General features: G+C 38.4%; 1 protein-coding gene across 1 annotated transcript in view; it reads left to right on the forward strand.

The window, feature by feature from the left end:
• Positions 1 to 22900, forward strand: part of LOC114656608 (unconventional myosin-X-like) — a 441287-nt gene that overhangs the window by 165915 nt on the left and 252472 nt on the right. The window contains exons 4-10 of the mRNA XM_051931412.1: positions 2054 to 2241; positions 5868 to 6002; positions 6414 to 6538; positions 7052 to 7065; positions 14393 to 14477; positions 15061 to 15164; positions 15802 to 15931. Coding sequence (XP_051787372.1) covers positions 2054 to 2241; positions 5868 to 6002; positions 6414 to 6538; positions 7052 to 7065; positions 14393 to 14477; positions 15061 to 15164; positions 15802 to 15931 — 781 coding nt within the window. The remainder of the gene's footprint in view (positions 1 to 2053; positions 2242 to 5867; positions 6003 to 6413; positions 6539 to 7051; positions 7066 to 14392; positions 14478 to 15060; positions 15165 to 15801; positions 15932 to 22900) is intronic.

The following is a 22900-nucleotide window of genomic DNA, read 5'->3' on the forward strand; positions in this document are numbered from 1 at the left end:
CACGTTTTATGCAGTTCTGTTGCTTTTAATTTCAATACATTAATTTATTTGAGCAGTAATATTGCATTATAAAGCAGAATGTGCTTCCAGCTTTCTTGTACTCTCCTTCTAGGTTTATCAAGGAGATGTCATGAGTGTCAACCATCAAATTGCACCTAAAAACTCAACTTATCTTAAATATATTCAGTTTGCTCTGAAACTTCTTTATGGTGCCTGCTGCACTGCTACGAATTGTGTGCTGTTTATCAGCTCTTAATGCTAGTCTACTCATAGGCACATTAGTTCATATTCTTTATCATTTTTTTTAATTTTATCACGGTTGCTTTGAATTGTAATTTCATGTGCTTTGCACAATTTAGTGGCGTGCTCTATTGAAGGTGCAGCACAAAATGTTTTGTTTGAATGGGATTTTCCACTGTTAGGATTGAATATTATCAGAATGTCTCTGTAAAGAGTCTTAGATATTTAGAATTATTCTTAGCTTTTTACCTCGCAATATCACACTATTCATCATCTTATTTTGTGTATTAGATACTTGCAGATCTCCTGATGGTAAAAATTTGATTCTTTTGATATGCATAAATCCCATTACTATATTAAAAACATATTTGTGTAGTGTAGCAAATATAAACTGGAGAATTAAAGATCATTGTCTTAATTTTTTTCCTTATTGGATCCATGATCGTCTGTGTTCATATGTCCCTTTAAAGTTTAAAATAGTGATTACGATGGATGCACAGTACTACTGAAGTTCCCGTCTGAACTTTCTAGTCTGTTTCCTTTCTACAAACAGAAGTTCCTGTAAACAAACAGTGTGACATGACAGTCGTTTGCAGGGGCTGTCTGAGGCACCTGCAGTGTTTTTATTCCACTAAAGAGATTTGAAGTAAATAGACTTGATGGACCTGCTGGACATAACCTTCAGAAAAAAGGTCTGAGAGGGTCAGTGTTTGTATTCCTCCTGCTATACTGTCACTTAGTGTTATTCCTAAAGTACATCAAACTTGTATGACACAGAATGTCTGCTTGACATGTGGCAGTATCTTGCAGTAATCAACTTCAATCCTGGTGTGTCTGCCATGAAATTAACAGACAATCTGTAATGGAGACACCTGAATTCAGAGTTCCCTGGAATTGGTGTCTAGTCAGCTTTTGTTTTTGCTTGGTGCTGACATAGGAGATAAATTTTGCTTGTTCGGAATAAATTACTTAATGCTTTAAAAATTAAAGTTCCTTTATTTTGTAAATATGAGGGAAGGAAGAGTAGAAAGACTTCCTTAGAAGAAGTAGCCTGTTCACTCAGTGAATTTAATACAGGCAGTCTGGGCTCGTTTGTAAGAGGATTGAAGAGATGTGTGCTGTCTTCCATGTCCAAATGCCACATGCTCTGGGAACTGAAGGTGTGAATGATTTTCTAGAATTTCAGAATTTTTAATACTTTAATTGAAAAATGATTATTCTTTGATAGTTGCAATCACTACTGCTATAGCCTTATACCTCCAAGAGATCAGGATCAAATCCCAGCTTGGTCACTCAATATAGAATGTGAATATTTTTGTTGATATTTCAGTTTTCCTCCTAAATCTCGAAAGCGTCTTTGTTGGGTTAGTTAAAGTCTAAGTTTTCCTAATATTTGGGAGTGTGCATGAGTTTGCTTTGCAGTGGATAACTGCCTTGTCCACAGTTGATTTCAGCCTGATTCATCAAGCTGCTGTGATATATTTTGACACTCAGTAATCCTCCAGTTGAATTAAGTGGATCTGACAAATAAATGATTAAGGATCACTACTGATCATATGAAGGGCCTGTTATAAACAAAGTACAATTGCACGCCACTTTTGTTACATTAGCTCTCTTTTAAATAACTGAATTAAAACCTCTGCATCTATATGTGGTCAGCTAGTCTCTATCATTGCTGATAGTTTTTGCTCAACCATTAAAAATTCAACTTGTTGATTTGTCAGAATCTTCACTTGGGGAGGACCACAGTGGCATGTGTTGGTACATTCATGTTTGTTTTCCTGTCCTTTTTCATTTTTCCTCTCTTTTGTAGACATGTATTGGCTCAATATTAGCTGCTGTGAATCCTTACAAGCAAATCAGTGGCCTGTATGATTCTTCCACTGTTGAACTTTATAGTCAACACCATCTTGGAGAGCTTCCACCCCACATTTTTGCTATTGCTAATGAGTGTTACAGCTGTCTGTGGAAGAGGCATGATGGTCAGTGTGTCCTTATCAGGTAAGTCTAGAATCCACTATGAAGTATTCATATCTTAGAAGCAGTTATGGAACTTTGTAAGGGACAATATTTTTCAATATGAAAGAGTTCCAGAAAAAAGGAACTATGAACACTACATGTTCAAGTTTAGTTCTGTCAGCGAGAAGGTTGTTTTGGTAGTATTGTTGTAATGACTAACAGTAAGACGTGCTTTTAATCCGTAAACAGACACTATCATGACACTCTAGTTCTCACGTGAGCAGTGTGCCTTTAAGTATTCATGAGATACTGAGATGAGTATAGTCTAGTTAACCACACAGTACAGTGCCTTGTAAAAGCACCTGCCCATTCCTGTTTTCCTTTGATATTGCAAATGTTTTGATGTTGAATTTTTTGAAACTTATGTAATCTGTTAAATGAGCAGTCAACCTGCACTTGAATACCACTGTGAAAAGTAATTGCCCCCTTGCACCTAAAAGCTTGTTGCTGCACCTTTAGCTGCAATAACTGAAACAAACTTTCAGTAATTTAATGTTTTTTATTCTCAAATAACAGCTTTAATTCAGAGGCATTGGTAGATTTTTCTATGAAGAGGTGCTGTTCAGGTTCTGCCATGGCATCTTTATTGGGTTTAGATCTAGAACTTAACTAGGTCAGTCCAAAACTTTTAATCTGCTTCTTTGTAGTCATACTGCAATGGATGTGCTTTTATATTTTGAATCATTATCTTGCTGCATGTCCCAAAACTCTTCAGACCAGACATTCTTCTTATGAATATTCTGATACAAAACAGAATTCATGGTTTCTTCAATTAAAACGAGTCCTTCAGGTTCATACAACATTCACCCAAAAGGGTTTGGAATCATCCAGGTACTTCCTGAAAAAGGGGAAAAATGTTTATATTCTTCTTATTTTTACAATGGTTCTTAATTGCTTTTTTCAATAATGAAGCCCAGTTTTTGACTATGGAGACTATGGCCTTTTCTGAGCCAAAAGCAGTGTGTAGGTCAATAGATATTTTTAAGTTTGTTTGTGACTTCCTAGATGTTTTTGCATTGCACACTCCTGGGAAAGTTCACGAGTGTTCCAAATGGTTTCCATTTGATGATTATGGGTTGCTGTCATTTAATGGACTTCAAAAGCTTTGTGCTATCAAATGGACTCTGATGGTGAGGCTGAAAAACTTTTTTTTTTTATATAAGAAAGACAAGCAGTGATCAGTCTGCTGAGTCTTATTACCCATTAAATTGGTTTGGTTTTTACTAAGTGGTAATTTACTTTTTCACACTGTTCCAGTAAATTTTGGATTATTTTGTTTATTAGATTATAAAAAAATTGTTCTTAGACAAAATTAACTTGAATGAGCCAACAACTAATGGCTGTGTTGCCATCAAGTTCTGCTATTGGAATTAATGAATACTTTAGAAACTAATGTTCCAAGCAAAACCACTTAAAGGTTAGTTCTTGGGCCCCCTCTTTATCAAAGATGTAGCTGTGGCTGTCTCACCATGCAAACACACTCTTCAGATTCTTATCTGAGTTGCCTTCTGTGTCGCTTTTTATACCATTACTCTGTGATGATATGGGTTTATCTGTAGTGCGCCAGTTTTCTTCCATAGCTATCCAAAGGTACACAGTTGGATTTACTGGCATCTCTAAAAACCTAGTACGAGTATCCATGGGTCATTGTCGTTGAAGAGCATCTGGGAGGGAGGGTACCTGCCTTCTATCTCATGCTCTTAACAGAAAGGCTCCCATAATTCTATATCAGATAGTCCTGTTCAGAAAGTAAATAGAGTAGTCTGATTTGGGCTTGCCATGGGGCTTCTAGATATAACTTCTAGATACAACTTTTCTGTAAATAGACCTCACTATGTGCTCTTCTCAGCACTGCGATCATAAAACCATTAATGCATGCTTGGTGGAACCTACAGGGCTGCATCTAGGAACTGTTTTACATATAATATATAGTCTGTTTGAATAATTTAATCCAGGCTATCCTTTTTGAATAATCTAGTATGCCCATCCTTGTGGAAAAACTGTGACTGGACTTGATTCATGCTGGCCTTCAATTAATCACATTTTGAAACCAACAAACCAGGGTAATGAATGTACATGGCAGTAAGAAAAACAAGTTAGGAATGATTTATTGACCTGGGGTCAGTTTAATTCTTGGTCAAGCCTTTTCACTATGTAAGCATGTTGTCTTTGTTGTCTTTACTGTTGGCTACAGCTCTATTTGGTTTTAAATTTGGAGGCTGCTTTCTGAATCTTTGTTTTAGCATCATCAAGTTTAAAAATGGATGTTTAGCACTCTTAGGGCCAGAATTCAGGAGACTGAAAGGTGATGATACAAGAAAATAAAGGCACTAACATGCCAAGTGATCATTCATAACAGACGAAGTTCATGAGCTTACTAGGCAAACATTAAGCAGCTGAACTCCAAGCAGGATCAGGCCTGAGGACATGAGGCAACAGCACTGACAAATCAGGTATGGTTGCAAATAGAGTGAGAGTAGCTTGGTGTTGGGATTTTCTTTTAGAAATACATTTTTCATGTACTGAACATATATAGTGACCCATATATTTTCAACTGCACTTAATTACTTTCTGGATATCGGAAAACAGCAATCCGTTCTAACAGCATCTGACATTCGGCAGGAAACAACCCATAAAGTCACAAAAATATGTAAGGGCTTATTTTTGCACAGCAAGATTATTCTTTGTGCTCTTTTCAAGAAAATGCTTCATCAGTGCTGATCAGGCCTGTCTGCTTAATGATGTTCTGTGCAGTGTAGCTTGTAAACAGGATCTGGAGATAGTCTTCATATAACATCTCTTCATGTTCTCATACCCCAGCAAGCGGCAATGATGTCTGATAACCATAAGTAGGTTCTTTACTCTGAGAACTGTGAGGTGCATCTCACAGGTTCAAGAGCCCTACACATTTTAAAATAAGACCGCTTGTTGTACATTTGGAGGCTGCTAAACTGTGCATATTGTTTGTCATTCTATAGTAGACTGAAAGTACAATGTTAAAAAAAAAACAAACAAAAAAAAAAAACAATGAGGCCACAATAAAAGAGTTCTCTGTCTTAAAATTAGTGCTGTCTTTTTAATAACGGACTGTTGGTTGACATAAAGCAGTGCATAATGTAGACCAGCAGTCCATTTTCTAGCTTGATCTGTGAGTAGTCTTTTAATCATCTCTATAGCGAGGGCTAAGGAGGGTTTCAATACTAAAATTTAAACTTAACATAGAAGTACTTTGAAAAGGCAGATTATGCTGCTGGGCATTTTTTAATCAGAATCTTGTTAGAAGTAAATAGGTTCAGTCAACTAAAAAGGCTGATTCATTAATGGAAGCCTTCTTCATTAGATTAAGACATAATTTAGTATGGCCAACAGCATGTAAAGATTTCTGAGATCATAATCGAGGTATATTTTGTTGCCAGCTTCTACAAGCCATTTATTGTTCATGTAGTGTCATCTGTTTAAGGACACTGTACATGTCATTTGGTTATAAAGTTTGTCTCGAATACTTACATGTTACAAATGATCAGGTGAACTCTAGACACTTTGTTGTATCTAAGAGACATGTATCTGCAGATCTGGTTCAGTGTTTTAACTATCATTTTTTAATTCAGTGGGGAGAGTGGAGCTGGAAAGACAGAGAGCACAAAATTGCTACTGAAGTTTTTATCCGTAATGAGCCAGAACTCGGTCAGTACACCACCGTCTGAGAAAAGCACACACGTGGAAGAGGCCATCATCGAGAGCAGGTACCATCTTTCTGTGTAAAAGTGATATTAACTTGTTTAGTTTTTTTCACAAGGGTACTAGAGTGTTGAACCGTGTTAGCCATTATGAATGTAGTGAAAAGTCAAGCAAAATGACACCTTTTATTGGCTAACTAAAAAGATTACAATATGCAAGCTGTGTAATCGTAACTTGTCTCTCCTGTTTAACCCACTGTGGCTCTAAAATGCATTGACAAGAAAAAATCACTGAGAAGGTATGAAAGCCCAGTTACCAGTTAAACAGAAAATGGCACGCAAATCACCAGAGTAAATAACTTAGAAAATACTCATGAAGTTTTAAAAATTCTGTACTTTGATTTCCCTCCAGGTTTTTGGATTCTGCTTACTGTCTGTATTTGGATTAAAAGTGACTGTTTCTGCTTTTGTTTTCAGCCCTATAATGGAGGCTTTTGGTAATGCCAAAACTGTTTACAATAATAACTCCAGCCGTTTCGGAAAGTTCATCCAACTGCACTTTTCTCAGAATGGGAACATTCAAGGAGGATGTGTCATTGACTGTATCCTTAAGTAGGCCAAGAAAGGAGGCCCAAACATTTATTGGACAAATTTTAAGCAGCTGAAGTCTCATCTTTTTAATCAGTTATAATTCCAGAAGAAAGGATTAGGGAGCCATTGTCTTTATCAGTTTGACAGTGTAACCATCAGCTACTTGTGTAAGACTGATCTAGCTATGATCCTGAAAACCCTGCTTAAATATGGTCAATATCATACCATCTATTTGCACATGGCTATTCTAATATATTTTAATCCATACTGCCATCTCATGGTCAGCAAATCTTGTGTTTCTTGGATTTTCTACCAAAGTGTTTGTTCTTATGGTTCACAGAGTATATTATTTACCATTTCTGCAGCTCATGTCTATACTCTGGCCTACCCTTCAAAGAAATGTTTATTTTCTAGTCACTACATGTCTAATTCTTTTCATTTGAGGATCATTAGGTTATCTGTTGAAAACATAACTGAGTGCCATATTGTCTATAGCTTTAAATCCTTAACCTTGTTTCTCACAGATTTACTGGAAAAGGTAATTCACCAATTTCCCATCCACTGCTTAGCTGATTTGTATCTGAGAAACTGAATGAGGATGAGAACTTCATTAGAAGACAATGTTTACGTATTTATATGGTAGCAATGCTATGTAGGCCTTTTGTTTGTATCAGCATAAAAAACATAAAGCTGGGTTTGTTTTGTTACAACTTGTATTTTTGATATTAATTTTTCTTTGTTTTTAACTTATTAAAAAGCATGTTGTCTACTGATTTGTCTTATAGGTTTTTAATACTATATACCAAGTTTAAGCAGGCAATTTCATATTATGAAAAAATAGCTGTAAAACTTTTTTTATTGCACCAGGATTCCTTTATTTTTTCATGCCCAACTTAATTGTGACCAAATCATGGCACTTTACGAGTGCATCCCTCATTGACTTTTATTGTAGGATTAACTTTCCAACAAATGCATGTTTTATCACTCTCTTTTTAACTGGCAGTTTAGGAGACGCTGTTTAAAAGCAGAGGTGAGTAGAGTAGCCAAAAATTGTACTCAAGTAAGAGTAGCGTTACTTCAAAATAATATTACTTCTTATTAAGTAGAAGTAAAAAGTAGTTACCAAAAAATTACTCGAGTAAAAAAGTATTTGGTAAAAAGACTACTCAAGTACTGAGTAACTGTTTGAACATCATAAATGATCTATTTTTTAGAAATGTTGTAGTAAGACAGACAAAAATATAAAATAAGGTGCAAATTCTGCTATTTCCAAATAATAAAATAAAAAATAAGTACAAATAACTAACATCTTTACAAAATAGACGCACAAATAACACAGTTCCAAATCTATTTTTCACAACAAAGCTTTTGAAGCCAATACCTACAGTAGGTAACATGTATGTGTGAACAGTGCAAACTACTTACAGTGACAAGATATACTGTACACTGATGGTATAATACTGTATATTCACTTTGTGCTGTAGTGGGTCCGCAGCTTCAAAAAAAAAAAAAGCCAGTTTCAAATCCATAAAGCCGTGTCACTCTCCGTAGGTGCAATTGCATGACCGTGGGGAGTTAATGAGGTAGTTGGAGCGAGTCACACCTATACATGCGGGTACGATCGTTCTAAATTGCTTCATTGGCTTTCTGCGGCGTGTGATTAAGACCCATGGAGACAGAAGTGTATATATGTGGGTTGGCACAGAAAAAGAAGGGGGAATTCAAAGAAAAGGAGAAAAAGAAAAGTCTGTAGGGGACCGGCAAGCTCACACACTTACCCTCCAAATAGCACAGCTGATAGAAAATCCACATTACTAACCGAGAATGATAAACCGGATGGATGCAGGGACATCCGGCAATGGGCCGTGGACGCAAAAGACATACTGCGCAGGCGCCCCACAAATCCACCCCCCCCCCCCATTCCCCCCCCCCCCCCCCCACCCCGCAAGCAGCGGGAACCGGATGGAATGCAACGTAAAATAAGAAATGAGGCACCGTGCACAAAAAAAAGGAGTCAGACCACAGAAAAAAGGAGCCAGACGCCGGCGCTGTGCACGAAACCCATTGCACACGAAACGGGACACACACAAAGAGGAGGATTCAACAAGCCCCTACCACACAAAAAAAAAAGAAGCCGTGAGCACCACACAAAGCCTATTCGACACAAAACGGGACAGACTACGGACATAGCACACGAAACGTACACAAAAACGACGATTCAGACCCACGACCACACTAACATAAATAACAAATGACACACAAAGCCCCATTTCTAAATGAACCGTCCGTATTAAACATACGTTATCTCAACACGTTCACACTATGCAGCATAGGTGAATCTCATTACAATGTGGCACTATTAACCGTTCAACCGCAGAAAAGGCTCCATATTAACAATGAGTGCGATCCTCCTTATTACTTATCCATATTTCTCACGCTGAAGAACAAACAAGTCATGAATTCACGATCACGGGTACAAAACGATATGGCTCGGATAACGGGACCAAACACAATTCACACTATGCAGCATAGGTGGATCTCATTACAATGAGGCACTATTAACTGTTCAACCGCAGAAAAGGCTCCATATTAACAGTGAGTGCGATCCTCCTTATTTCTTATCCATATATCTAACGCTGAAGAACAAACAAGTCATGAATTCACGATCACGGGTACAAAATGAACGTACACGCATGCAGTGCGCGTCTCACAGTGCTGCATCGATACAGGCACGGGTTCAAAACGAAACGCCTCCCGTCGCAGACATACAGAAACGACAGCGAAGGGACAAAATAAATAAACGCAGACGTCTACACCACGCATCTGGAATGCCGGGAAACAAGCAGGCAAGGCTCCAAAAAGAGAAAGCTCAACTGACCTACATACAAAAATGGGCAAGGCTCAATACAAACAATGCACGCCGTAAACTACAACGGGCTTCTCACACACCACAGGCAAATCGATTACAGCTCCAAAACAACACGTCCCAAATACTGGACATACGACGCGCCTCTCAAACGGCACAAGCAAAAAATACAGGTCACGGACATCAACGACAGACACCTGCTAAACGCTTGCGCCAGTTAGCTGACAACGCGTTCAATAATGAGTCCACTATTCAGGAAAATTCATTCGGATTAATGAATGTCATTTGCAATCATTGTCATTCACTTAACTTCCCTGAAGAAACGACTTGCAATACAAGTAATACATTTACACGTTGTTGTCAAAAGGGTCAAATTAGACTGCCTCCTTTACATTCATATCCTGAATATCTACAGAAGCTTCTAACTAACGATGTACCTGAAAGTAAAAACTTTATGAACTGCATTAGATCCTACAAATCGGTATCCACTATGAACATGAACAGTAGCACTGCACGTGAGATCCGTCTTGCAAAACTGTTAATTATTGATGAATGTACAATGGCATCCAGTCACTTACTCAACACCATTCATAAACTTCTACAAACGTTGATGAATAATAATATTCCCTTTCGATGAAAGGTACTTTTATTAGGAGGAGATTTTAGACAGTGCTTAGCTATTGTTCCACATGCCATGCGCTCAGCTATTGTTCAGTGCACCTTAAAATACGCAGACAATTGGCATTGCTTTCAAAAGATACAGTTAGTACAAAACATGCGATGTCCAGATCCAGATCATAACAATTGGTTATTACAACTGGGGAATGGTACACTCACCAATACAGATAGACTTCACCCAGATATTATTACAATTCCTCAAGCCTTTATCTGCGACGACTTAGTTACAGAGATATTTGGAACAGCAGTCTCATTAGACCAAATGCCCCTTTTAACACAACGCACTATATTATGTCCAAAAAATATTAATGTGTAAAACATAAATACCCAAGTCATTGCATTACTTCCTGGAGAGACACAACTCTTTCTAAGCTCTGACAAAGTTGACTCTGATCACGACAATGACCATCTTCATTGACCTTACAAGTTCTGACCTGGAATTACCTTTTACACTTAAACGCCGTTTACAAAGAAATTTTCCAATAAACCTTTACACTGTGCCACACACTTTATTGTTTGCTTTCTATATGCATCATCTACACCTTCACACTATTCTATATCTCATTCATACATCACACTCTTTGTCATTTCCCAACACCAGGGGTTGGCGAGCGAAGCGAGCAGGGGGCGGAGCCCCCTAGTAACATTAGAACAAGGCAGCTTGTGCATGTACAAGAAGTCTCACTTTACCATGACTGTCTGTGTCTGTGCATGTTTGGTTAAAACCTGCTTGTTCTTCACTCAGTGAAGTGATGGTTAAGCTTCAGCAGGAGTTGGCTCTCAAGGTTCTTGCAGTGAAGTTGTGACTGTTTAGCAGTGAACAGGAGCCCTGCATGACTAAAAGTCTCTCACAGGCTGTAGATGCAGGAAGTTTGTGTGTGGGCATGTGACTGCATGGCAATGTCTGATTGGTGAAACGGAGTCATGTGATTATTGTTGTTACTTCTGATTGGTGAAACGTAGTCATGTGATTATTTTTGCTACGTCTGGTTGGTGAAACAGTCATGCAGTAAAACCACTGGCAACTTCTCTCTGGCAAAAATATAACGTATATAATGGAAAAAAAGTAACAATTCGAATGTTGCCCAAAGTAGCGGAGTAAGAGTAGCATGCGTTCTTCACAGATGTACTCAAGTAAAAGTAAAAAGTACGGTGCAGTAAAACTCCTAGAAGTACAATTTTTTTTAAAAGTTACTCAAGTAAATATAACTCGTTACTACCCACCTCTGTTTAAAATAGAAGCCATGTATCCATCCATTCACATTCATTTTCAAAACCTGCTCATTGCATTTTCTGGGTCATAGGATACTGCATCTCCTCCCAGCAAGACAGGGTGCATAGTAGTAATTAATCACTGGGCACATGCATTCACACTGCTATGTTTTGGGATATGAAGTAAATTTTAGTAATCTGAGAGAAACCCACACTAACATCAGAATGCTGTACAAACCCCACACAAAGTGGCCTGGCTTAAATTTGTTGTGGATCATTGAGGCTGCTTCACTAACCACTGTGCCACAGTATCATATGCGTATAACATATAATAAAATTGAAATAAATTAAAAAATAAATAAATAATGCTCCTTAAAGAGTGCTATGAGGTATAGCACATTTAGATCGGCCCAAAATGTACTGGAGAAATTAATTAATTTGGGAGCACCTGGGAATTTCCCAAGAGGCACCAAAGATACGGAGCCCATGTGTATCCATCTATGGTTGTCGTTACTTGCAACCCTTACCAGGACAAGCTGTTGGAGTAATGTGAGTGAGCATGGAAAGGGCTTTTTGGGGTGGGGGGGGGGGGGGATATGCTGATAAATTCTTAAGGAATTAATTATTAATCGATCAAAGCAAATTTGGATAGTCTGAAAGGGCCTGTAAGCTCTTCTTGAGTACAGAATTGTTTGTGCCTTCGTTATCTTTACTCCATTTGGTGATATCTGTAGCTGCGTTTTCCCAAAGTTTCCAAAATTCAGCAGCTCCAACTTAAAAAATGGGATTCAACAAAAGCCTGACGCGCAGAAATGATTCCACAGACAAAATATCTTCGTTTTTAAAAGTTGTTAAGTTTGAAAGTAAAACAGTTCACACAAAAAAGAAAATTAAAAATAGCAAAAAAAAGAAAAAATTATAATAAGAAAAAATGTAGTTCTAAGCTTAATCTTGTTACATCTTAAATCATTACTAATTACTTATAATTTCTGAACCATTTCAAAACGTTTCTGAACCATTTCAAAGCGGTCAGAAAACTGTATGCTTATCCCATTTCTAACTTGAAAATGGGTCTTTCAAGTCCCTGATTACTGGGACCTGTTCTAAACACAACAAGAGCTTATTTACTCACAGTTTCTCAGTTATAGTAAGAAGATTCTATATCTTGCTAACTTATAGGGGGAAAAGACTATACCATTGTCTATGACTATAGAAGATATTATATTCTATTCAAATAAAGCAAACATTAATATGAGTTTAACTCAAAACTTTAACTTTCTAAGATTGTCTCTTACAATATCAAATATCTTAATGAAGATGTAATCTTACCCTTCAAATAGGAGATGAATGATGTTCTAAAATGTTCATCTTCCTCCACCCTATTATCCCAATATGTTTATACCCACTCGTTGATGTTTAGTATTTCTAGGAGGCCATGCCTTTTCCATGTAGGCACAAGTCACAAACTGACACTTGTTTAAGCATCAATCTGTCATTGGGGACACACATATTTATGTAATTTTAAAGTAATCCATGCAGTTTGGCTTATGGAAGAGAACTGAAGTTCTTAGAAGAAAACCATTTGTACTGGGAGATCCCACCAATTCAATAAGCAGAACTTTAAGCATGGTTTAACGGCTGTAGGGCCACAACACTGCATGATTCACCTCTATTTTTCATTTTCATCCCAAGTGCTCTTTGATAGACATTTTAACTATTCTACTTTACAACTGAGAATCCATCCATTTCCCAACCCGCTGAATCCAAACACAGGGTCACGGGGGTCTGCTGGAGCCAATCCCAGCCAACACAGGGCACAAGGCAGGAACCAGTCCCGGGCAGGGTGCCAACCCACCGCAGGACACACACAAACACACCCACACACCAAGCACACACTAGGGCCAATTCAGAATCGCCAATCCACCTAACCTGCATGTCTTTGGACTGTGGGAGGAAACCGGAGCGCCCGGAGGAAACCCACGCAGACACGGGGAGAACATGCAAACTCCACGCAGGGAGGACCTGGGAAGCAAACCCAGGTCCCCAGGTCTCCCAACTGCGAGGCAGCAGCGCTACCCACTGCGCCACCGTGCCGCCCTACAACTGAGAATACGTAACCATTAAGAAACTGAAATGAAAAGTAACTTTTAACTATTTATAGAGTTATTCCTTGTGATTCACGGTGGTTAGGGGAGCAAGACCCCCACAAATGCGAAAATCTGTAAATATGTTTTGGACCCCTGATTACTGTGTATTCTATGTTTATTGCACTAGATAAGATGCAGAAAATTGTGTTAAATGTGAGAGAGAATCACATGTGTGAGGCTGGCTGCCAAGACAAAGTGCATAGTTCAGCATTTCTTTAGTAAGCTAACATACAAAATTTAACTTTTATTATAAGATTGTGTGTATGTATATTTATGGTAGTAAATGGCAAAAATGATTGAAATTACAGATACAAAAGAAATCCAACTAAACACAAAACAATAAACACAACAGTCCAGTTTTGCATATTGTGGTGGTGTAGTTATGAAATGAAATCACCTGTGAACAGCCTCTTGAAAATTATGTAAAGTTTTGTTCTGCCAATATATGTTCCCTAAATGAAATCATATCAGCAAGGATTTACAGGATAAGAACACAAATCCAGAGAAAACTAATCTGAAGGGTATAATTATAATGACTTACTTTTAAAACTAGCACCCCTATCGTTCACCCAGCAGCCCTTGTGGCAACCAGCAAAGCTACCCAGTTGTGCAGTACTCACTGGGTTGCTAGGATTTGTAGTCCATTTAAGTAGCACTGCCACAGCTATAGAGTTGTCTGCGCTTTTCTGCAATACGTTGCAACACTTACAAAATTATTTCCATCCTGATTATTGAAGACAAAACCCAAGAATTTGTAGATCCACAAATTTAAATCTTACGAATCACAAGGGCCAACTCACACAGACACATTCACATTTTTTTAAACTATTCTCCTAGCCATTTACGTAAGCAATTCTTCCCAGGTTCAATTGATTCAGTTGGACATTTCTGGTTAGCTTTTTTTCATATTGGCCCACATTGCTGTTTAGTAAGCTTCAAATTGTTTTTGCTGTGAATTTCAGAACCGTGTAGTGAGACAGAATCCTGGGGAGCGAAGCTATCATATCTTCTATGCCCTTCTAGCTGGAGCTGATGCTGAACAGAAAGGTGAGGGCAGTGGCTTGGTGTTTAATATATGTGCCTAATCTCCTTTGTGACTAATTCAGTTGAATCTGTCATTTAAGACGAAGTGCAGCTGTAAAGATGTTTTCTTTCTAGAAATTAAAGGTAAGTTTATGATGCCTGCTCATTTTAATGAAAAGTAAAATATTGAAATGACATTAGTGGTGGGTGGTTTGGCAACTGAAGCTTTTTTCTTTACATTTGTTTGTTGATTTTTTGCCTTTTTATCCCTTATTTGAGAACATTGAATGGTGTGGTGGAAAAGGCTGCTGATTTGACTGCAGCTAAGTGAAATGGAAATCTACCTTGGAGGAGTGAAAAATTAATGCAATGTCCCCTTTTCTTGCACATTATTTCCATGCTGTATTTACAGCTTAGTCCCATTGGTACTGAGAATTGTCTGTGCTGGTGAAAGTGCTGCTGGTGTGCATTTCTGGGAAGAGGGAATGTCAGGGAATGTATAACACATTCAATACATATATGCATTTGTTTTAAAATATATGAAATCTACAGTAAGTGTAAAGAAGATTGTTTTTTTTTTCACTCAGATAATCTTATTTCTTTGCAGAGCTGTACTTCCTGTCTGAGCCTGAGTCGTTCCATTATCTGAGTCAGTCAGGTTGTGTTAAGGACAAAAGTTTGGATGACAAACAGCTGTTTAACAGTGTCATGGTAAGAATTCACTTTATTACATCTTTTACTGATTAAGAATTTACTTTGTAGTTTCATCCCTTGTCACAGTTAAAGCAGGATGATGTTACTCAATTAACATGGGGTTTCAGTTTTTGTAAAACTAATTGAATATATAAGTGCTGCTTCAGGCAGAAAAAGGTTTTGTTTCAGAGATACGGCTGTGTTTATTTGGCATGGGTAGATTGGACGCACCCAGGTATTTAGAGGAATTACTGAGACTGTGGGGGCGTGATATTTGGATTGGTTCTTGGGTCCTTTTTGATTTGTATATCCTATATTGGATTGGGACAAGCAGCACCAACACTAATGATGTGCTTTGGCAGAGTGCCATCTTTAAAGTGACAAAACCAAAGAGAAAATTAAAACCTTTTAATATTCAAGTTTTTGGTCAGGGTACCAAGAGGATTGGGTTATTATTGGGATCAGTGACAGCTGGCTTAGTGCTTCGTTTGATTTAGTGCATGAGTGTGTGTGTGTTTTTTTTGTTTTTTTTTAATTGTACACAATATACCTTAAACTATTTTACTATGCTTGTGAATACATAGTTGCAGTCTTGTATTTGTGATTTGAATTGAGCGTGTGCTGATGTTAAATGCATATTTGATTCCTTTGTCAGGTGGCACTGAAGGTAATGGAATTTAATGAAGAAGAAATCCGTGATGTATTGAAGCTTCTATCTGGCATACTACAGATTGGAAACATTGAATTCATGACAGCTGGTGGAGCCCAGATAACCACCAAAGCAGGTAATCAGTTGAACCAAGAATGTTGCCTCTGTTCCTACAAGCTATCGTAAGAAATTCATACTGAGAAAACTGAACAAGAACTGCAACTTCAACTTAAGGGGTATCCCTATTGTAGCATCTTCTTCTTTCGGCTGCTCCCATTAGGGGTCACCACAGCGGATCATCTTCTTCCATATCTTTCTGTCCTCTGCATCTTGTTCTGCTACACCCATCATCTGCATGTCCTCTCTCACCACATCCATAAACCTTCTCTTAGGTCTTCCTCTTTTTCTCTTCCTGACAGCTCTATCCTTAGCATCCTTCTCCCAATATACTCCGCATCTCTCTTCTGGACATGTCCAAACCAATGCAATCTCCCCTCTCAGACTTTGTCTCCCAACCGTCCAACTTGAGCTGCCCCTCTAATGTATTCCTATTGTAGCATATACTAAGGAAAAAATGCACATACAGTAATCCTTCACCTATTGCGGGGTTTACGTTCCAGAGCCCCCCGCGATAGGTGAAAATCCGCGAAGTAGCGACCTATATTTATTTTATTATTTATACATATTTTAAGGCTTTATAAACCCTTCTCACTCTCTTGTTAACCTTTCCCACGCTCTTATAAACACTTCCTATGCTCTTAAACACTTTCTGCATTCTTAAACACCGCAGACCAACACTGCACACTGCACGCAGCGATCAGACGTCAATGTGTCTGCACTCGCTTTGTGAAGGGGGGCAGCTGAACTCTGAGCAGAGCAGAAATGGACTTTGTGCTGCTTCTGCCAAAATGCCTGCTTGTCGCTCTGCGCGTTCGGAAGGAGGAGGAGGAGGAGTGGGGGTGTGTGAGGTCTGAACGCACGTTCGCTCAAACCCCTCTCCCCGGAGGCGCAGTACACTCCTGCCACTTCGCATTGTCAAGGGGGTGGGGAGCTGAATGAACGCTAAGGAGAAGTGGACTTTGTGCTGGCTTTGTGCTGCTTGTCGCTCTGCGTGTCAATAATTTAAAAGCCTGTACATCACCTATTTTCCTGTCTCACTGTCTTGTCTTGCGTGAAGTTAAAATGTTTTATAATAGTGAGATGTTACTCATATCCTTAGCCCGACATCCACATATCATATGTGTTAACAAAGTGTGTTTTATAAGTTTACATGTGTTTAAAGCATGTGGGATGGGTATTTTAAGGCTTAAACTATAAAAATGTTTATTTATATGGTCTTTCTATATCGTGGATTTTCTCCTGTTGCTGATGGGTCTGGAACATAACTTCCGCGGTAGGCAGGCAATCACTTGTATTTAAAAACCCGCGAAGTCGTGAATCCGCGAAAAGTGAACCGCGAAGTAGCGAGGGATTACTGTAAATGCAATTTGGCATTATACACAGAGTACATGATATGTCATAGACTTGTAGAAAATTGCATGTGTGGACAGCTCTACCTTGAAACTAATAAAGTGTATGTTTCAGAGCCCCAGAAGCGACTTTAGTCCACATTGCTTATTTCTCATACAGTGCACATTTTGGGTGTGCACTGTATGAGAAGAGGTTTTAACATTCCCTAAATGCTGTTGTTAAATTAAAAAAAAAATGTTGTGGAACAACATCCACTCACTGCATGTATTAATACAATTTCTTTAACATACAGAAAACAATTCTATGGTTTACATGATGGGCCATAACTAATGATCTAGTCCTCATTTAATCCAAATGTTGTTTATATTCAACTGTAAATGACCAACAATACATATTAGATTTTTTGCTTTTATTTATTTAACAAAAATAAGCAACTTTTCTGATTATGATTTGTGAGAAATGAAGTGCTTCCTCAGCTGCTTCCATATTAAAAAGGTATCATGATTAGAGTGTGTGCTGCTAATCAAAAGTATTTCTATTACTATTTAGTACTAAATAATAGAACAAAACAAAAAAGTTTAATGCTGTTTGGTGTTTAAAAAATATTCCAAGACTGAGGCGCACTGTGCAAAGAATACTTTCGAAACAGTTTTAAATAAACAAGGGATAATGAAATGAGATAATGGGATATGAATACTGTGTGGAAATTCAAATAAAGGCCATATTTTACCATTCATCCATGAGAAAAGTTACTTCAGTTTTTAACTGTAAATTTTATGAGCCTGCTTTTTCTGTTTTAGGTTACTTGAGAGGTTAAAACCTTTTATAGCTTCAGGTAAAACAAACAAACTAGTCCATCACATAGCACTGACACACACCTTTGCACATAGTCCTTTGTCTGCTAATACTAGGCCTATTTAGAGTTGTTAATCAAGCTAATATTCACATATTTAGAATGTGGAAGCAAGTATCTAACATAATTTTCTTTGTAGATAACATTCTTATAACAACAGTAACAGAATCAGAAAAAAATTAACTGTATTTACAAATTCTTTAAGTGTAACTAGCTGTGCTACATGGCTTCACCCAGGAAATTTTGTAAGGCAATTGGCCTCAGTTATAGTGTTGTCGGTTAATCAGGTTTATCAACTGTTCTGTGTAAGTAACTAAGCATTTTGCCGTAGCAGCTCTTCTGTGTCAGGTAAACAGTAAACAGTAAAGGCAAAGTAATTGGTTGTCCTCAGCAGGATCAGGCTTATCGTGTAATGTGCTTTTCACAAAATGTTTAGAACGTTTAACACCGGGCTTTGACCTGCTCTTCTTCGCACTCTCCTGGAGACTCATGTATAACACATTGAGTAGAATTCACACTAAAACATGGAGTATGGACTAAACTAGAAATGTGCATATGCACAAAAAAAAATGAAGATGCATGAAACTACCCACTTTCCTTTACAAATCATAATCAGTGTGAATTTTAACACACATGAACAAGCCTACAAGCCCCACCACGACTCCTCCAAGAAATTCTCCTATTTTAATATGCAAATCAATATAAATAGCCTCTTCCATTCAGTGTTTTGTTAAAGGACAATGGCAAAAACATATGTTAAAAAAGAATTCCAGAGAATACAAAATGGAGATCCTGCTTGGTGAAGTGGAGGCAAGGAAAAACATATTGAAGACTTAAGCACTGGTATAAGCTACAAAAGGAAATTGATGGAGTGGTACAGCATGGTGGAGGCAGTTAAAATTTCTAGTTCAGAAAATCACACAGTGCCCAGAATAAAAATAAAATAAATAAATAAAAAGGGGTCAGATATCAAAGTTGACGTGAAAATATGAGTCGCAGCCCACCGTCTGAGTGTTAACACCATTGGAAGAGGTAGAGGTAGTGGAAGTCCAGTGCTCACACCGTTTGAGCAGCGAGCTGCTGGAGTTATTGGCAAAACACTTACAGTATGACCGGCATTTTACCAGCAGGGGGAGTTTTCATTTTTTTTGTTTACCATTATCCATACTTGTGTCAATAATTTGCATGTCTATTTAGACAAACAAGAAGGCAGGAGTTATGGTATTACTGTTTACAGTGATCCCTCGCTATATCACGCTTCGACTTTCGCGGCTTCACTCTGTCGCGATTTTTTTCTCATACACGCTTACGTCACTACGCATGCGCTTTCTGAGAACTGTTATCTAAGCCCCACGATGGCTCCTAAACATGCTGCTTTTTCTAAGCCTTCTGACAATGAAACTAAGCGCCGGAGGAAGATGCTTACCATCCAGGAGAAGGTGGAACTCTTGGATATGCTCAAAGATGGCAATACCCTACAAAAGCCTCCTCACGCATATGAAAAGACAGCGCCAGCAACTGCCTATCAAGATGTTCTTCAGCCGCGCACCCAGACACCCACTGCCTACTCCTAGTACTCCTTCAGCGGAAGAAGACAACGACGCACCTGCTGAAGATACTGCACCACCTTGTCACGCTTGGGTCACAGATTTCCACAGAGACACAGGAGGTTGTAGAAAAAAAAGAACTTTATTCAAAGCACTGCAAACAAACATTTGTCTCTTTTCAAAAGTTTAAACGTGCTCCATGACAAGTCAAAAATGACAGTTTCGCCAGGAGCAGAGAATGTCTGAGAGAGAGAGAGAGAGAGAGAGAGAGAAACAAAACAACCAATTCTAAAGCTGAGAGGCGCTGCACAATACTTTTAAGTAAGCGGAGTACCGCGTGAGAGGTTTATCACGCGTTATAGTGCAAGTAAGAAGGGTAAGGAGCAATGTGAAGGTAGACTGTCAGCTGTTTCAGGGGTTTTCCCAGGGGCATCTGTGTCCTCTGAGGGTGCGATCAGCGCTCCAGCTTACAACCTGAAGACTCTCCTACTGAGCTCGTGCCTTCATAGGTTAGTGGTTGTGTGTAAGAACTGTGTGTGTGTGTAATTAAATGTACAGTACAATAATAATAATAATTTATTTGTAACGTCTAATATGTCTTCTTTTCTCTTATTTTGTCTAATATATTGGGTAATACGAGTGTAATGGTGACTAAAGGGTGTTATTTCATGTCTAGAGGGCTCTAATAATGTTAAAAAACGTATTTAGAAGGTTGTAAACAGGTTTTCTATACTCTAACTGCGAAAATATATAAATAAAGAATCCTACTTCGCGAAAATTCACTTATCACAGTAGAGTCTGGAACGGATTAACCGTGATAAACGAGGGTTTACTGTATTTTATTTCAGACAATATTACAAAAGGTGACCCCATCCCCCTTGCTGAGGATGCTACTCCAGGTGGTAATGGTGCTACTGTCCCAAGCCCATCTTCAGGCGTTGGCTGTGCCCATATCCCTGCCCCAGAAACTGGTGGGCGACCGTCTGGCCATGTGCTGATGGATGCTGTTCTGTAATCTTAAAATGTGATAGTGGATGATGTAAGAGATGTGGAGAAAGGAATTAAGGCATATAAATGCTGTTCTATGTGACATTGACAAAAATTTAATGATTTGGTTAAAAAATAAATGCATCTGGCTTACTTGTTTTTATATTCTGCTGATTACATTCAACGCTGTAACGTTGTAACGCTGTCCAAGTTGGCTGATTATTTGGTTGGTTAGGGTTAGGTTCATCATACCGCATCTCTTCAGTTACAGGCAACCCACGATTGTGTGACACATTATGCAGCACCCTACATGCTTGCACAATGCAACAAACTTTATGGGGACTACAGAGGAGCACTCTAAAAGTCTTATCCAGGCAGAGCCAATGGCCTTTAAGCCGCCCTATAGAACGTACTAACACTGCCTGAGCCCAATTTTAGAGGTCATTAGAACATCTCTCTTGTTCAGTTAGTGGGTGGGCAAGCAGGGTGAGAAGCCACTTCTTCTGTGAGTACCCGCTGTTACCCAAGTAATCATGCTATATGGTTAAGTCATATAGATAACTTTAAATTTTGACTAAAGCGGTCATATTAAATGTCTCATCTTACCAAGAAGCCAGCCATCACACACAACACCATTTTCATGTTTGTTCACAGCACTATTGTTTCTCAGAATGAATGAGTGGAAATATTTTCTATTTACATAATCAAATTCATTCTCTGAATGCTGTCAGCCACTCTGACAGTGGACGTTGCTGTGAATTGCTCTTTGATGTTTGCCTGTTCAACCACCATGTAAGGAAATGTTATATATCTAGATAATACCAACCAGATAATACCCTCCCATACAGCTGTCGTGGCGTGGCTTAGTGATGACTGAGAAATACCCGATCAGTCAGCCAGTACACATTGAAAAGCTGTTGTAGTTAAAAACCTGATGTTGGACAGAACTCTGCCTTTGTAAAACCGGCCTCAGTTCGGCAAACAGCTCCAAGAGGATAGCTGTTGGAAATCTGAATCAACTTAGAAGCCATCCATCATCATGGGACAAGAAATCAGTATAATCTCTAAGTACACACTCTTTTCTAATTCTTCCATTTGCAATTTCTTCTAACGACACTAAAGCAGCCATGGCAATTGGGATAGTTTGGCCATTCTGTGCATCATTATATCGTTTCAGTTTGATTACAGTCAAGTGTGTTAAATTTGTAAATGATATGCATTTAATTTTGGTGTATTTGATAAAGCCCACGCCATGGATGCAAATCTAAAAAAGAAAGGGAAATCATACAGAATTTACTTTGACGCAGGAAACAAAAACGTGTATACGCATGGTCTGAGGCTGCTGTGAAAGTGTCGTAGCATTACACCAACTTTTGCTTTTATACATCTGAACTTGAGCATTGAAACAGATGTACGCAACGTTTTTGTGCATACTCACAAGTTTATAAATGATGCCCCTGGTCTGCCACAGTGGTGACTCGGAGCTGCTGGTGTTCTGTTAATCTGAAGATGGGCACTAAAGCCTGTGTCATTGGTCCAATCTTGTGTGCTTGAGTGTGGAAGTTAACAGCTCGTATTTTGAATGAGACTGTACCTGCTTTCTCTATACAGTAATTAAGTACCTGTATTTTCTGTGGAAACCTGGACTCACCTTTCTGTCTCTCCTGCAACTAACTCTGTGACCCAAGCTTGACAATACCTGTATATTTAAAAAAAAAAAAAAAAAAAAAAAAATTCCTTAAACTGCAAAAAATATTTTATTTGAAAATGAGACATTAGATACAACATTTCCAAATGCATTTGCCATATTATTTTTCTTTATTCGGAAATCAACTTTTTCCAGGATTGTTAATTTTTATTTCAGCATAAATTGATGCAGCTTTTCACTACTTTTGCTGATCAAAAAGAAAACTTTGAGAAGCATTATGAAACTCGAATGGTACAGTATCCGCACACAACATAACTGCCAACGGGGACTGTCTGCGGAGCAGCTACTCAGAATTCAGCTTTGTGTATGATGTCATGCCTACAATCTTTCCGAGCCTTACTAAGACTGCCAGAGCCTAGAAATTTCACAACAGCCTGTCACTTTCTTTTGGTCTAACAAAGAGAGCCTGTTGTTGGGTTCCTGAGACTCTTTGAAAGTGTAGGTGCGGCATTAAGTATTTTTTGCATTGTATTATCTTTGGTGGCCATTTTTGGTTGAAAAAACAATTGATATACTGAAATTTACATTTCTTAAAAAAAT

The sequence above is a fragment of the Erpetoichthys calabaricus genome, chromosome 8 (genome assembly GCF_900747795.2).
Source record: "Erpetoichthys calabaricus chromosome 8, fErpCal1.3, whole genome shotgun sequence".
Classification (NCBI taxonomy): domain Eukaryota; kingdom Metazoa; phylum Chordata; class Cladistia; order Polypteriformes; family Polypteridae; genus Erpetoichthys; species Erpetoichthys calabaricus.